The sequence below is a fragment of the Pezoporus wallicus genome, unplaced genomic scaffold, assembly GCF_028554395.1.
Source record: "Pezoporus wallicus isolate ANWC-B61680 ecotype Strahan unplaced genomic scaffold, APGP_CSIRO_Pwel_v1 contig_4722, whole genome shotgun sequence".
Taxonomy (NCBI): domain Eukaryota; kingdom Metazoa; phylum Chordata; class Aves; order Psittaciformes; family Psittacidae; genus Pezoporus; species Pezoporus wallicus.
The window spans coordinates 4,185,657-4,203,623 of record NW_026641840.1 but is presented as its reverse complement, the minus strand read 5'-3'; the positions used below and the strand labels follow the sequence as shown (position 1 = coordinate 4,203,623).

Below are 17,967 nucleotides of genomic sequence, written 5' to 3'. Positions count from 1 at the left end.
GAGGTGCGAAAAGGCTCTAGTGACCAGGGGAAAACAGCTCTGCTTTGACAGATAACAAATTTACTGCTCCAGGACTTCCAGCACTCCCTTGCAAATAATCTTGTGTAGAAATTACAGGTGGCAGGAGTGCAACCTACATACTGACAGCTCCCACTGGCCCTCCACTGCTACAATTAAAAACAGTATTGTGTGCTTGAAATGAGACAGACGTGGTGGTGGTAACTCATTAATTTCTGAAGAGAAATTTGTGCAGAACTTTTGGTGGAGTTTTTTTGCTTTCTGAGTACATTACAGGCTTACAGAAATGCTGGTCCAATAAAAAATAATAAAGGCTTGCTTAAAAGTTTCTTTGAATTTCTGAGACAGTCATTTAAAAATTAAACCACTTAAACCTCTTTTCTGCAACAACACCTTTGCTTTTAGTTTTGCAATACCTAAGGTATTCAGCTTTGAACCAGGCTCATTTACTCAAAGACAGTGAACAGTTTTTATAGCCTTTCCATATGTAATTTGACTTACTTGAGTAAGCCTCCATTTAAGGGGACTGTGAGTTTAGCACAGCATAAGTACTCTGGCAACAATCTAGAGTAGGGTGATCAAAGGAGCTGATCAGACACTAACCAACTTTTACACTCTAGTTTAAGAGAGTCATAAGGGATCTGCTGATTGCGTGCTTGTCTGAAAGAGCCAATATAAAACCACACATTGATATAACTGCTAGTGTGTCAGGCTAATTTTCTAATTACCCTTTGCTTCCCCTTTAATCACCATTTCCACAGGAAATCAGTATTTTAAAGACCACTCAGACCAGCCTGGGCTCACCTTTTTCTTTGTGCACACTGACATACTTCCTATATACGTTGATAGCTATCATTCTCACTTCTATGGGTAGAATTGGGCCCTGAGGGACTCACATCATATAAAAAGCAATTCAGAGGCGAGTGGGTCAACCTTTCATGGCTCAACTTATTTTCACTAGAAATTGCAGCCACCTGGGATGAAAAGCACAATCCAGCACAAGAAAAAATAATCTTTGGAGGGGGGGAATTAGAGCAATGCTGTTGATACCTGATAAAACACAGCCTCGGTTTTATGTTTTTCATTAATGTTTTCAGCAGTTGGACTTTATTCAACTTGAAAGTTACAGCTGCTCATAAGAGTCAGATGATCTGATCCAAGGAATTAGACAGCTCTAGATATGAGTAACGGGAGGGACGCAGACATGCATGTACAGATTAGTGGTCTGAATTCAGCTCTGGTGGGCTCATTACCTTCTTACCAGGCTCTTTTCCTTTCTGCACTAGCTGGTCATCCATCTCATGACAGCAAAGCATATTTCTGACAGCCCAAGTGACAAAAGTGGAGATGTTCATCAGCCGTCTCACTGGAGAGGCTGGGTGCGAAAGCCTGGTTCAGGAGCCACCCTACTCAGTGGGCTTTTCCCCTGTGATTGAAGAGATGCCGAATCAGGCCCTAATTGGGTTTGAAGACTGAACTGCCCTTTCCATGACCTCGCAGTGACAGAGCTGCCAAGCACTGACTGAAGGCTTTTCCCACCAAGCAACCTCCAGAGCCCTGAATTCAATAGCCCAAAGTCAATAACTGCTCACAGGGAGGGAGCCTGGCTGACGCAGCAGCCACAAACAGCCCAGCAACTGCTTTTAGAGACCCACTCTATACGGTCGTGCAGGACAATTAATTTTGACTTTATGCTTCCTAATGGACTAAGCAGCAACATGGTGCTATGTGAACATTACTGCTTCTGCTGTGCATGAAAGATGCATGTACACCATGAAATAGTGCTCTGAAAGCATTTAGCTCCCTGTGCATTGTGGAAATATGAATGTATTATTTTATACCAGAATACAGCTGTCCTATTAAACTGTCAGAAATAGCTACACAGGAAGCAAGAGGAACTCAAAGAGATGCGATGCCCAGAGAGCATCCGATTCTGCCATGTTTAATAGTGACATTTTAATTTCAGCCACACTGGTGAAACACATTATAGCAGAGCCACAGGGTGAGCCTGCCAAAGGCAGACAGATGATTCATGTTTGCAGGGAACAACTATGTCAACACTAACCAAATATTCTCTGCTGACAAGGTTGCTTCAGACCCATACCAGTCATTAATTTATATCACCAATGAAGCAGTAATTGAAAAACAAAAGTTTTTTTGGCAGCATAGGAAACTGGGAGTCGCAGATCTGCAGCCCCCTCAGTGTATCGCCCTCCAAGCTCGGTGGCTCTGATACTCTCCCTACACAGCATCATCCACAGTGAGCAAACAGGAGAAACTGCTCTTAGTCTTGAGGCCATGGAGGCCATTAAGTCACTTATTTTGATTCCTTCTAAAAAAGCTATAGATTTCCCTTCCCCTTGAACCAAGCTATCTAATTCTCCACCCACATGAACTACAGGATTGTACTTGCTCCTGCATTTCACAGATATGTGCTCTGCATGACTAAAAAAGAATGTTCACTAATCCAAACCCGATAAATATTAACAGAAAACAGGAATATATCAGGGAAAAATAAGTCCCCAAAACACAGCTGAAGTAACCTAAAATGGAAGTAATAAGAATCTGATTTTGTATCTCTCCTCAAGCTACTTCACTGGGTTTTTCTGATCCAGAGAAGCCATGCCTTGAATAACAGAGCGTGGAGCAAGAGATGTGCCAGGCTTTGGTATGTAAGGTGGGACTGGCAGTCATAGCACATCCTGCAGTGGCCTATGTCTGCTCAGTCACAAGCAAATGCAAAGAAACACCAGGAACTTAAAAGGCTGCATGTAAATCTACAGAAAATACAACATTTATCTTTTGAATTGACATAAACTGCATAGTCCATGATCACAGTCCAAATTCACAGAGAACCTTAAGTATATGGTTATTTTCTATATTCAGATTCAATACTTTAAAGATGTATTTGGTGCTTTAGTATATATCCCCTTTTAAAAAGTGCGGTGAAGGAAGCAACAAAAGGATAAAAATCCGCTGCTGTGTTTTACTGCTGCTGTCACAGGATGTAGCGACAACACTGGCTTAAATACTAACATATCAATTGCTTTGCATTTTTAATATGAATAAAACAGCCACCTCTCCTTGAATCAAGCAGGGTTTGGATTTGTTTTCTTTTTTCTTCTTTTGTGAAGAACACAATCAGCTCAGAATTACACAGCATCCTTTCTGAGTTTCTTATGAGAAACAAACAGAGGGAAACTCATACATTTTAGAGGAAGCTATTGTTAGTTACTCTCATTTAATCATACAGAGAGAGAAACACTTTAGTGAACAAGGTCAAAAGTGTAATTTCACTGCTGTCACGGGTCTATTGGGATTCTGGTGCTCAGAACAAAGAGGCATCTCCTACTGTTAGGAGTATTCAGGGGACACCCTGATTCCATTACACACTTTTTCAGCCAAAAATTATTTGAAACACAACATTAAACTGCACATTTCTACAACAGAGGACAAAAATCTGGTAAAGGTGACAAAGAGAGACCATTTGGAAAACCCTTCTTGACAGTGTATATCAATTCCAAGCCACAGGGAGGATGTATCTATTTTGTCAAAAGGTGTTATGCATTGTGGATTCAGTAGAGATGAAGCAGAACTGTCTGGCCTGTCTGAAGGGGTATTAGAAATGTGTCAATGGAAAAGAAAGAGGGATTAAACTGACAGAAAGAATAAGGCAGGGTTTTACTACATTGAAAGGGGAACCAAGCAGTAGATTTTAATTAGGTGTGTCACAAAATAGAGAAAAAAAAAATCCTAGAACTATAAAATCAGTATACATGGGTACTTGTTTACTATGGTAACTAAATGCATATATTTAAAGAAGCCAAGGAAGAGTAATGCTAATGTCTGCTGAGCTACAGAACAGGCTTATGTTTACATTTTCCTAACTGCTAAGAAATTACAGATTATTATAAAAAGATTTAAAAAACCAGAAAGTGTTTCTGTCCTCTTTAAATGAGGTACTGGAACTTACAGCCATCATGATTACTGATGACTTTTAATACATTCAGCCCTGGCACCTTGGTTTCACTTACTATGGACTGAATTACTCTCCCTTAGTCCTATGCAGCCTCATTTCTCAATGTTTCTTTAGAAACCAGGTGAACAAACACCTCACTGCACTGGCAGTAATCATGGAACTACACTGCAAAGCCTTTAAATGATTTCCTTAATTTTATGAATTAAGGCAGGCTGGGGATAGTGAAACAAACCATTATATAATGTTTAGCTGGCATTAAAACAGGTCCCAGCGATGACATATCCATCACCATAAAACTCAGAGGTGAAAGTAGCAACCCTCAGCAACACCAATGGAAAAACACCCTGGCCACCTCCCACCTGCAATACCCAAGAGATGTTTCACAAATGCCTCAACTCCTACTCGGCATCACCACCAAGAATAAAACAAGCAACAACCCAGGGAGGGGGGAGAGGGAATGAAAATTGCCTCAGTCCTCGTTTTCCATCTACTGCCACTCAACAGTCCTGCCACCCTGGTTTCTTCACATTTTTCAGCACAAACACCAGTCTGTCCACAGAAATATTGTTACAGAATAGAAACAGTGGATCTTTTTTTTTTTCCCCAGCCAAAGCAAGCCAGCCTTAAGAGGGAACACACTCTTCCTGCTTATAGCTCCTCCCGTTACAATGTAGTCTAATTGTGTACACCCTGCTTAAAGCAGGCTGCTCGGAGCCATTCATTCATCACTTGGGGCATCTTAAGCTCCCTGAAGACACTAAAAGCTGCAAGAACTTGCCTTGGTGAAGTGCTGCAAAAGTAACTTCCTACAGGAGTATGCTTCAGCCTTTCCTGCAAGAACCCTCCCAAACTTGCTGCTAAGGCCTTTTGCAGACTGCCAGCCACCCTGGCTGCTCTGAGGGTTAAAAACTCTGCAGCACAACTGCCAAGTACATTGCTGCTTCAACAAGACACCTGCCAGGTGCTCCCAGGTATTTCATTCAGGGGCCTTTTTTCATGTCCTCGCACCAGCACGGATCCAAGCATGCTACACCTCTCCTGGGGCAACATGAGAACCTGTTCCTGCCTTTGAAAAGAACCAGGGAAAAAAATGATGAAATCCAGTCCCTGCAAGAAACCTTAAAAATCATCTTTCAGAGGCACCTAAAAGCATATGAGCTGGTCCTGTGCACACATGTGTAGAGCTTTACATTGTTTCCAGTTACCCAATTCAGTCATATTTATATTTCTAATGCTTATTTAGTAATTCTTGTGGAGAAAGCCTCTGGGCAAAATGAGGCTGCTGATATACTCTAAAGCCACTACTGTAGGGCTCTGTTTTTTCTAAATGAATTGCATTATTTTTAATAAAGGATCACAAATGGGCAAATAAAAGCTGATTCTCAAAGCAAAATAATATTCACAGATTTCTATGGAATGGCTTCTCATCTACACTAGCACCTGAGCCAGTCAGCTTCTTCCTTACTGCCACCAATAAAAATCTGAATTTTTAGAACTGATCTCATATTCTATCCTATGTATTCAACTAACAGCAAGCAGGAGTTAAAGGGATTTGCTACACCTGGCAGCCCCCTCTGCCCTGTATATTGCATCCAACAGTGAGAAGCACTTGGACACCACCAACACTAACTAAATTACTTCAGTTGTTTCTGCATCACTACTCATTGTACAGTTTTAAACTAAATATAACACTGAGCCTGCAGGTTACCTACAGAGGAGATAGCCTGGGCAAGACAGCCTGGTAAAGACACAGTGCCTGATCATTTCTGACCCTACAAGCTGCATGCTTCCAGTTCCCAGTGCCTCTTTGGCAAGCTGCAGCTTCATTCCAATGGGACTCTCCTGTGAATTCCCTGCTCTAGTTTAGTTCCTCAAGTGTATTGCTGGTCTGATGCAATCTAAGTATGGAGTTATTATTAGCAGTTGGCTTTATTAAGTGTTTCATTTTAGGGCTAATTACACATTTTTTCATACTGCCACAGATGGCACTGGCTATCTGTATTGCATACGATCTCTGTTGTTTGCTTGTTTGATCAGAAAAGTAACTTTTTCTACTGAATCAGTGCTGACTTTCTATGTTTACCTATACACTTCTAATATTATCTACACTGGTTCCAGTAGCACTAAACCAAAGCAAATGAAGTAAACTAAAATGCTTTGTAATTAATTTGTACTTTTCTGCTGGTTTACATCTGAACCCACTGATCTTCCAGAGAGGAGTTCAGCTGGTAGCTAGGAAGCTATTACAAGCCAGATTACAGTGAGTTTATAGTGATACTGCTAGCACACAAAAACTGCCCAGCATCCTTAGGTTGAAGATTTGCTGCCCTCATGGGATTCATTTTGCCCATGATGATTTCACTGTATTCTTCATTTGAACACAGCTAGGTCCAGGGTTGCAATGATGATCCACCACCACATTTCTGTATCAGGGCTGAACAACATGCCGCCAATTACTCAGGCTGTGCCAGGGAAATGAACAAAGAAGTGCAGTCACGTCTCTGCGGCCAGCTTTGAGCCTTAGGACTGGTATCTGTGGAATCAAAAGTCTTTTCCCTGCTGTCCAGGATATCACATTCATCTCTAGGACGAGTTACTATGGCAACTAAACCTGGGCTTAGTGGATGAAGGCATTGCTGTGCAAGTCAGTGTTTATTTTGCCAGTAATATGGCTGGGATATGGCTGACCACGTAAGATGGAAGAAGCACGCATTTCCCTCCCTTCCCCATCTTCACTGTCTTACCACTGACAAAGCCAGAATGATTTTCAGCACCTAACGTATCACATCTACTTCAATCTCAGCTTTTCTGCTTAATTCAGTGGCAACTGCAGGATACTGGAACAAGCTGGACTGAGAAGTAAAAGCAGGCTGAAAGCAGCACTCTCTGCTCACTCTGCAGGAGTGAATTTTTACCTAAGTCCTGCTTCATTCACCCACACAAGTGACAAGGCTTCAAACCCTTGCTAAAAGCCCCCAGAGCAGGGCTCAGACTACACTGCATAGCTGCCGCTAAAACTGAATGGCCTGGGCTGCCTGGCAAGCTCACAGTATTCAGGGGAATGAGAAAAGCTTTCCAACACAGTAAGGACAGCAGCAGATTTGAAACATTCATCAAGCAAGCCTGGGGTGCTACCCCAGTCCTCCTTTCATAGTATGCGTGGGAGCTAGTCGTCCAGGCACCCAAGCCTGCTTAAAATGCCTGGGCCCTGGCCATATAACACTGGAATGAAGAACCTGCAGGTGTCTCTGGGGTCAGCTACAAAGGCACAGATTAAGAAAAAGATGGTTTTGAGCTTTAAGCACTGCACTGGAAGATCTGGATTCTGGTATATTTGCTTATACCATGAGCTGCCTCTATTAGAGATCACAGGCTTTTTATGTATCAGTAAAGTGCGGGTAAAAAAGTGATTAAAATTACATCTTTGCACCCTTTGCCCTTCTTGCCTCAGACGCTATAAACTCTACAGGCTATACACAAAGATGCTATTATAGTGGGAGTTTTTCCTTGATGAGCGCTTAAATTCACCAATAAAAATAGGCAGCAGGGGAATTTTTACTTACAGTGGCAGCAACCAGCTTTTTTTTTTTTGGTGGGTTTTGCTGGTTTCAGTTTTTTCGTTCTTTTTCTAAAGGCTGATAACCTATGAGAATTAAAGTTAACAGAATTCATCGCTCCTGGAAACTAATACAAATGAACTGCAGCTTTCCAGTTTACTGGTATTACTTCAGCAGCCAAAATTCCTCTCCTTCCTCATAATCTGGAGCATAAGGACTTCCTGGGTAAATGATGTCTTTGTGGTTAGGACCAAAGACTTAACTGAATCTGCCACTCAGTGAGAATGTTTACAATGGCTTCAACACCTGTTAGATTGCCATAGACATTGCTAAGACATACCCTCTCCCAAGGAAAACAAAGACTTTGAAGATGAGGCAGGACATTTGCTTTGTTTTCAAAAGCCTATGAACATTTCCTGCTAAATTAATCATTTCTGCCAAGTCAGTGCTGCATAGGACGTGCCAGCACCCTGGAACTTGTCATTCACTGGATTGCTAGGAAACACCCTTCCTCGTCACTGCACTTTGAGTGCAATAACTTATTTCTGATCCAACACCTTTCCTCCACACCTCACTTGAAGTGTTTCCTGAAGTGCCTCCAAAAGCTTTACCCAGCACAAAACACAGCAATATCTGAGGTTGCTGCTATTCCTATGAATCCTTTGCTCTTGCTTCTCCTGGAAGGAGCCCAAGCATGAGAAAAGAAGTGCTTTCTGCAGGCCTGCAAAGTCAGGCTTCTAAGGAAAAGAAGCTGAGGAAACAGAGATACGGGATTTGGCCCATCTTAGTGTGACTAAGATGCCATGCTCTTTTCCAGCTTTTTTTGTTAGGCAGGATCAGACTTCTCTATCAACCAAACTACAGTCAGTGAAGGAGAGAATGTGTGTGGGAGAGACTTGCTTCCTCTTGAATTCAGTCTCTCCTCACTCCACAGGCTCCTGAGCAGACCAGCCTTAGGTTATCATGTGCCCTGAAATGATCAGATATTTATTATTTTCAAGTGATTCTGATAAAGAATTAATACTCAAAAAAAGGGACGTGCACATTCATTGGCCAAAATACAATCCACAAGTGTTGCTCTCGGCACTTCAGAGGCACCTTTTGAGTATTTGGGGGAATAAGAACTTCAGGGGATAAACAGGAATTGCCACAGATTGCATGGTCCCATGGTGGAAAGGCTCTGTGTGTGGTTCAGAGATTTGCAGCAATTTCTGCCGCATCTTTAGGAGGAGAGAGGAAAAAGAATGCTTTTCCAAATACTGCAGACTTGGAGAAGCTTAGTAACTGAGTTAGTCTTTCCTCTAGAGACCTCTAAGTCTCTAGTATAAAGCACAGTTATTGTTGTTTATGCAGACACAGATGTAAGGAGATGGAGCAGGCAGACCACTTAAGGAAAACACGGGAAATTTAGATTAGAAGATAGTAGTTCATAAAGTCAGAAAATTAAGCTTTCTTAAAAATACTCTAAAAACCAAAGGCTAAAAACTCTAAAAACCAAAAGCAAATTAGCTCTACAACAGTAATATACTAGAACACTTTATGGTTTCCATCCTTACATGGTATTAGTGCTTCTGGCAAAAATCACCCTGCCGGACTGCCTTCATGAAGATACCATGAACCACAAAAATGGGTCAGAATCGTCAATTCTGACTTCTCAGAAATTCTACTCAAGCTACAGTTCCAGTCAGCAGGTATGAGGCTTTTTCCATGCCTCTCCCATTTACTTCATAAAAGCAGATTAATACTCCAAATTTGACTTCCTACAATGAGAACTGTGCATGAGGGAAGCAGCTGACAACCACCATGACAAAGATGAGAAGGAAGTATAAATGTAGTGAGATTCAACACAAGCAGCAAATCCAGAAAGAACTGAAACAGTAAACAAAGTAGAACCCAATGTTCAATTCACTGTTTTATTACACTGGGAGAAGTTGGTGCTATAAACACACTCTCCCACATCTGGGTACCTGAAGCACCAGTGAAGTTGCGTAACCCGCACCCACACAAAACTGCCACAGAAACCAGTCACTCAATGAGCCCCTATCATTTAACAATCCCAAATGCCTTAGCATTCATTCTATGCTTGCTTCTGAACACGATGTTCAAGCAGACGGTGAATATGCCCTGAAAACTTCAGCACAGGGGAGCAAAAGCAAGGAGGCAGAAAGATGAGAAAAAAGCTGATGAAGCAAAGCAAAAAATCCAGTAACCTTGCAAGTCTGTGAAGCCTCCGAAACATCAGGCTCTTTGCTTTGATCCCATGTTCTGCCAATAAATCAAAAAAGCCCAAGAACCCGTTGCAGATTTAGTGAGTGTTTCAGGGCCTGTGGAAGAGTCAAATCAACTTGTGATGTTTTGCTCTTGTATAATGATAAAAGCACTGCTACCCTACACGGCTCTCAGCACAGCACAAAATGGCAGTGCCTACAGTCTCTGAGCAGCTCCTTATCCAGACAACACAAAAGCCAGAAGAACACTTGTGCCAAGGATAATTAATATGATCATATTGCATTACCGTCACTGTAGTGATACTGGGCAAATGTTATGTTGCATGAGGCTTTACAATAATTGGGCAGTAATCAGTGAAAACATTAAGTCCCTATTTTACTACTGCTTCATCACTAGCTATAAAATGACATCTTAATAAAGAGCATAAAACTAAAAAGAACTGAGATTAACAAGGCGTGTTATGGCAGTTTAGAAGTAAAAGTCATTTTAACAATGCAAAACAGAACAATACTGTTTAAAAGAATAAGCAGAGAAGATTTACTATTCCCTATTAAAAAAAAAAAAAGCAGCTACTCCAAGAGCCTGGCCTAGTTACCATAGTGTGTGTGTCAAACTGGCAAGCAAACAGCAGCATCTCAATGCTTACCAGAAAAGCACTATATCCTGGATTGACTATAGCACTGTTGGCCCCTAATTAGACAACCTTGCATGGACAATGCTAGCCACTAAAAGGAAGGAAAAAGAGAAACACCAGAAAATGTTCTGGCCAATATTCAGACATGAATTTTGACGGTACAAGTAGGTATATTTATGGCAGAGTTCAAGAATGATCAGACAAGCCATTAGAGGATGAAAGTGGCTCCCTCTGCATTGTTTTTATCAGGCTTTGAATACATCACCTCATTTTTAGAAGGGTTCTGGTATCATGTGCAGTTATCGTATAATTATTACAGGACTGTGATTGCATCATTAGCAGAAGTTTAATTATATCATTGACATTAGTGATGCCATAACATCAAGCTCAATAATAGTTCATAACAAAACCTACAATTAGCACAATTTTTCCTCCCTTTTACACCAACCAAAAGTGTTCAGCTTGGAGAAGCCTAATAGTCCATACAGAAGTGAGCTAGGGCTGAACCTGAAAGGATCGCTGGCTGGTAATTTAGTAATATGGTAATTAAAGTCTTTTCATGATGTAATTACACATCAACTACAAAAGGACAGCTGCTATACAACACTGTCAGGGTACGTGGCATGAAATGATTAGATTTGAGAAGCTTTGGTGGTTAAACTGAATACCACAGGCATCAGTCTGAGGTATATCTGGCACCGCATAGCACATTATTATTCAAGTCTCATACTTGGTGTTTCCTTAGTCTCATTATGATAGTAACAGTTTGTTACACATACCTTGGTCCTACCACAGCAGAAGCTGTTCAAAACCCAGCTTTAAAAGCTGTTTTGAAGTTGCCTGGAATTAAAAGACCTAACCTTCTTCTGGGAAGAAGCAGTACACATGGAGTTTGCATGAACCCAGAATGTTTATTTCCCATCCCTGCAGTGTAAAACATTCTCTCACAGACTCCTGTCTGTGGGAAATGTAAGTTGATTTATTTGTAGGCTTTTTTTCCAGTGGGGGAGTAGAGAGGGGAGAAGAAGAATGAGGACAGGAAAGAGGCACAAACGAGTAGGTGAACTCAAGCTTGACTGAGGAACTAAGGGTTTTGGCATCTATTTGTAACAGCAACAAGCAGAACCCCCCTGGTTGGGTGAAAAAACAAACCCACTCTTCTTCTCAAGAGCAGACTGTTTTTAAAGTAGTTTCCTTATTGTATTTCTCACCACCCCCATCTGTATCTATACAAACTATGAAGCTGACCACATGAGGCATGACACAGCAAAAAGGAACATGTTTTTCCAACTAACACAAATAAAACTTCTTGGCTACATGACTGGGCTCTTAAAAATACAGGAATGCACTGTGCACCCTGGCAGTAGGCAGACGACCTCAGAGCTGCTTTTCTAGTCCTAAAATGTCCTTTTAGTGACGAGGAGCAACTTAGATGTTTTTACAGTAGATGTTTTATTTTCTTCCCCTGACACAAGGGAAGTGGGGATTTCATGGAAGAGACCCTGATCAACTGATCACCTATGCTTTAAAGCTTTTATTTTCTTGGGCTAGAAAATCTAGAAGTGGGCTTATTTGAAAGATTTTGGGAATCCAGAGGATTCTCCTCAGCCTGAAGAAGGTTTCTGTGAGGTCCATTTGGGAAGTGCAAAACCAAACAACTTGGATCTGGAGGGACTCCAGATCCAAACACTCCTACAAGATTCTACTCACTCCTACAAGATGTGAAAAGTGAGTAGAAAAATTTGAGCCCTGGTTCAAACAACACCCACCCTTGCCAATCACTCCCATTCTAATTTCTGCTCTTTCTCTTTTTCTGAAGAGATGTTTGGGATGGGCTTAATGAACATTCAAGGCCTCTTGAAGACTTAAATGTCTTTGACTACATTGGGCACTGGTGCGAATTCAGGATCACTATCAGCAAGAGTTCCTTCCCGTTGAGTATCAGAGACTGCATGAAGCAGAGGCTGCTCTTGGGGAACTGAAAGCAGCCTGTCCCAGACTCTTCAGAACAAAGATTTCAACTACTCTGAAGTAAGTCCTGTATGGCCAGTTTCACACAGAACACTTTTGAGAGACAGTAAAGCAATTTAGCCAACACAATGCAAGAGACTCAACTGTACTTCAAGTGCAATATCACAAAAAAACATGATTATTTCTAATTTAATGGCAAGAAAGATAGAATGCAGTGCAGCTAGTAGTTCTGATGACTGGAGAGGTGGTCTGCTCAAACATGTTTGCAGCTACCCTCTGTGAGGACTCAATTGACATTTTATGTGAAAAGGAGGTTCAAATGTCACTTGTCAAGAAGAATTCAGTGAACAATATGCAATATATAAAGCAAATTCAGCACCTTAAGAACAGCTATTCACCAACATGAAAAGAATAGGAACTTTATGCACAAACGATATATCTGACTCCCTACACAGTTTAAAGCAGCAAGAGGCAATAAAAATGTTAGGTTTAAACTACAACACTCTATGCTCAAGTGTCGCCTCTGTAAGTATACATACTACAAACATGAACTGTATATGCACAAACCTTAAACTCAAAAATGCATAACCATAGCAGTTTTCACCTGAAGACAATCTGGTTTGATACCTTTGCAGACTGTAATTACTCAGCTGTTAACTAACAGAATACAACAGCAGTCCTTATCATGTGGGGAACTACCCTCCCTAGCCTGTCTATGCAGAGCACTGCCAAAAGAGACGCACCAAGGTCTGAAGTCTTGCAAGAATAGCCTCATTATCCCTCTCTGATGGTGGTATTGATAGAGAGTGAGAGAGGGGAAAGAATGCAAATGGGAGATTTCCAGTATGCTCCTAGCTTTAGATAACTCTGAAGACGCAGAAAAAGCTCTCATCACAGGTCTTCAGGTTTCCAGCTTCAAAATATAACAAAGCAATAACTGAACAGCAGCATTCAGTTCTGGGAAACTGACAAGTACACAAGCCAGAACAGGCCAAAGTAAAAATCCTAACCTGTGATAATCTGTCTCCCTCCTCTCCTCCCCCACTGAAAGAGTAGCAGCCATTTGCTTACAGATGACTACTTTCAATTATAAAAAAATCTAAGAACAAGGTGGCCTATTAAGGCTACTGACAGGAACCACGTCTTCCGACTGAACCAGTCCAGCCCTACAGCTGCTCCAGATGCGGTCATCTTGTCGGTGTTCAACAGACAATTCTACTACGCACCCAACATCTCTTCTGTTTCAACATCTCTAGTCTTCCCACTTCCCTGCAACAATCAAGTCATTCAAAAACTGCAATAGGGCCACAAGTGTTGTCAAACTCCCTGCCTGCAACCACCATTCAACAAGATACTTGAATTTAATCACTGCATTAACCTCTGTCAGAACCATTAAGTGTCCAGACAAGAAACAGAATCCTCTTGTGATACTGTTTGCAACTAAGGAACTTGGTAACACCAGATCTGGCGAATTTGAGGTGATGGAACAGTTTGGGAGACACCACACTTACTCACCTGCTATCACCAGCGTTTGCCACATAAAGCTTCCCCAATAAATACACCACCACAAGGGCTGTGCAGCCGCCAGAAATATTATACACGGTCCTCTCTCGCTCTATTTGCAAATCCTATGGGAAAAGAGAACAGCATTTATAAAGACAGCACTGCAATTAATGTTTTAGGAAATGAAGATCCCCCTAAAAAAAGAAGAACAGAGTCTGTCTTAAACGACACGTCCCACTGGTTTTCTTTAACATTGTAGCTTTGGCCAAATGGTCAGGGAGAAGAACAGAAAGTCAAGGAGTACCCATTACTTGTGATACAAAGATGTTTGAGAAAATTAGGACAGGAGATTGTAAAACATCAGGCACCAAGGAACAAATGGCAACTCCGAGGGATGCAAGGGAATTTGCTACAGAAAAAGCACAATGAAGGCAAAGATAAATGGACCTTAACAACAGGTACCTGGTAGTATAATTGGAGAGTGATTTGCATAAACAGCAACTAATTAATGAGACCTGGCTATGACATGAATAACTACCTACTCTCCAAAAGGGATGCTAAGACTGCAGAGCATATACCTTTACAAACAACAGCAAGACTCGTGCCACAAGGGTACCCTTCAGAAACAAAGGGAACTGGTGGATGCTAAACTTGTTAAGGGAGTGGGAGGGGGGGAAGGTCAGCAGAGCAGTATTTACCAAAATACACTAGGCATTCACAACCTTTCCAGGATGAACCCCAGTATTTAACCATATGTCTCATCTCATAGCTTTTGTGAGGTCTTGAAAAGACTTCTTTGTGCATGTCACAGGCCCAAATTTAAGGAGGCACATACCTACTCGGATAGCTCTTCCTGTGTTTACTTTCCAACTGATTATAAGAAATATTATATATAAAAAAGTCCTCCTGCTTAATAGAAGTGGAAAACACAAGTCACATCTGTCATCCACAATCAATCAAGTCCAGGAGTGAAAAAAATACATTAATATATACGTACAGATATATATATATAAAATCCTAGGAAAGCTTGGAGAACACAAAGCACACGTAAATGAGCTGCTTTCCAGTACTGCATACATTTTAAACAAAAACTGAAGTGTATGCCAGTGAACTAATTATGCTGTCTCTTAGTTTAGTTTGGGGTAATAACACAACATGTTACAAATTACCCTCCTCTCCTGTGTCCAGAATCAAATCCAATTTCAAACCAGACTGAAATTTGTAATATTTGTAATACCAGATACAAACAGGGAGCATCGTTTAATATTACTATTGCAAAGTACTGGCACATCTCTTCCAGCTAAACCCTGTTTATTTGTATGTGGTTTTTATTATGAATGTATTTGTTTGCCTCTGTGTGTGTATGCAGTATGTGTGCGAGCTATACTTCAGCCATTTTCATATTTGCACTGAGCAACAAACAGCTCAAATTGTCCATGCCTTGGGGTATGGGATTTAGAGCTTTATTTCAGAGCTAAATTTATCTGAGGAAAAGCACCACAACAAATGCAAACCATGACAGCTGCAATTTGATTGAAAATCTGCAGAGTCGGAGGAGGGCAGGGACCACGCTTTGTTTCCTACAGATTTCAGGAGAGGGAGGCGACCTGGGCAGCAGTGGGTATCCTTGGGTCGCTGTCCTGAGCAGGCTGGACAGAGGTGACTCTCACAATAACCCAACTCCTCGGTGGCTGGGACTGATCCCATCTGTGCCATGAATACAGGACTGAGGAGGACGGTGGGGCAGGGACAGCAAGAAATGCTCAGTGCTGCCCAACAAGGCCATCCTCTGCTGCACAGGAGAACTGCACTCTGCTGCAGAGAAACTCAGGGTTTTACTGACGGCTCTTAACCCACGCTCTCATTCACTTCCAGTTTTGCCTTTTTTTTTCCCCTCTTTTTTTTTGAGCGAGAGCTGGGGACAGTGAGGACCAGGAGAAGAACTCCAAGCTAAAAATCAAACCTCACAGAACCTTTGGTCACAGACATGGGCCTGTTATAAATGCCTCTTTATCTAATCTTGCCATAGAGAAGCTGATTTTCCTGCCCATGGTTTCTATATATTTTTAAATTAAGCTGAAAAGAGCAGTTCAAAGGAAGCAGACATTTCTAGCCATCAAAATAAGTTAAACTTACAAATGCTACAGTGGATTTTGCAGGCACTGCCAGGAATTTTAAACAACTTTCCGCAGGTCAGAGCATCCTCTGAGACCTTCAAGCAACGCACAATTCCTCACCTGGTTTCAGATCTGTCACACATACAACTTTGCAAGTGCTGGAATGCCTATATTAAAATTTATTTCTTTCAAAAAGCAGAATTCAGAAGCATCAATTATAGGAGAGGAGATGGATAACCCATAGGGCCTCATTCTCAGTTTCTTTGACTTAAACTAGAACTGTGTACAGGACTTTTCTTGAATCATTGCTGTTCATGGGATCTTCCATCTAGTTGCTGTTCAGAACTTGAATTTATTACCATGGCTTGCCAGGGTATATTCACTGCCGCTTTTAATTTGATAGTACAGACTTGGACATTCCCTTTCTTGTGAGGAGGGGAAGAAGGGAAGGCTTTCTGACAGCTCAACAAGATTTCAGGAGAAAAATAAACCAAAATAACAGAAAGCCCCCCAACACCACTAACTCATCCTGATGTACAGACATCGGCTTTTAAGGAAACACTTTATAACAGCGCTGCTAGGAAAGCAGTGCAGCACAAAGAGGGGCAGAAACCCCAGAACACCTCTGAAGTCTTTACGAGTGTAAAGGGGCTCATTTTAGACAACATCAGAGTGCATGTAAAGCTTTCCTCATTTTTCACCTGGAGAAAGAATCCGGAGCAAGCTTTTTTGTTTGTTTCCCCCCTTTTCCTTTTTCCTCCTCTATTTTGCAGCATGCAGCTCGTCCTCACACAGCAGTCTGTGCGCAGGGGAAGAGCTGAGCAATGCTGGTCAGAACCAATGCACCTTTCACCCAAAGGGCAGGATGTACCGCTCAGACAGGAAAGGAAAAGGGGAAGGAAAGAAAAAGCTATCATTTTACACCAAGGAAGCAGATAATACAGTCTGTGCTCTATCCCCCTTCTGAGGGTGCCTCTTATAGTGGCAGGTAGGAGCAGGGGGCTCACAGGGGTTGCCTCACGCATGGTGCCCCTGGTCCCCCTTTCCTGTGTGAGGGAGCTTGGGAAGGATGGAGCAAAGCCGGCAGAGGACACCATGAAGCGCCAAGTGGTATGTTTCCGGAGCTGGGATTGCTTTCCCCATGGATTACAGAAGCAGCCTGAGGAGGCGGTGTCAGGGATGGGACAGACCATCCCTGCTGCCTGGACCCCTTTTGGTCTCCTCGGTGCCTGCCTCGCTAAGGCTTGTACCTGGGCTTAGAGTGAAAGCACGGGGTAATCCCGCCACCTCCTCTGAAAGAGGTGAAGGTTACGGCAGGAAGCCATTTACCATCTGCTCTGCTGGAGGCTCCCAGACCCTCGATGGCGGCCTGCTCGTGCCACCTCGTGGACGCCCGGCGGAGGGGCTCCGAGCTGCGGAGCGCAGTGTGGTGGGCCAGCAGTCCTCAGGCTCCTGAGGGACCCCAGCTTCTCCTTCTCCTGTCTCGACCCACGGGTGTTGGACACTTGAAGGGCACTGGGACGCTCGCACCGGCAGCCTCAGCAGGGCGGGCTCCTGTGCCGGAGCACAGCTGATGCAGGCGCCGCAGCGGTGAGGGGAGGCAGCCCGAAGGCAAGCGTGGCGGCACGGAAAGTGAATGCCAGGTACAGATGGTGCTAAGTTTGAGGAATTTAGAACCTTGAAAAGCGAACTGGGTACATTCAAATGGCAGTATCATCATTCAGCAAGTTAGCATGCCGCAAGGACAACTAAAATAACTCTTTTTCATCTGTATGCACCTCCAGAGTACGATCCTTTCCTCCAGGATCTCAATCTTGCTAGTTCCTACACACACAGCATAGTGTATCTGCTTCAAAATATATATATATTTTAAAATCATGTTTCAGAAGGCATAAACATAAAATTAACTCCTTAATCTGCTCTACCTCTGCCTAAAAGGCACCAAACTTCCTGTAACAC

The 17,967-nt window shown here is 42.4% G+C and overlaps 1 protein-coding gene across 1 annotated transcript in view; it reads right to left on the bottom strand.

The window, feature by feature from the left end:
• Positions 1-17,967, bottom strand: part of PPM1H (protein phosphatase, Mg2+/Mn2+ dependent 1H) — a 131,485-nt gene that overhangs the window by 39,590 nt on the left and 73,928 nt on the right. The window contains exon 4 of the mRNA XM_057425537.1: positions 13,904-14,016. Coding sequence (XP_057281520.1) covers positions 13,904-14,016 — 113 coding nt within the window. The remainder of the gene's footprint in view (positions 1-13,903; positions 14,017-17,967) is intronic.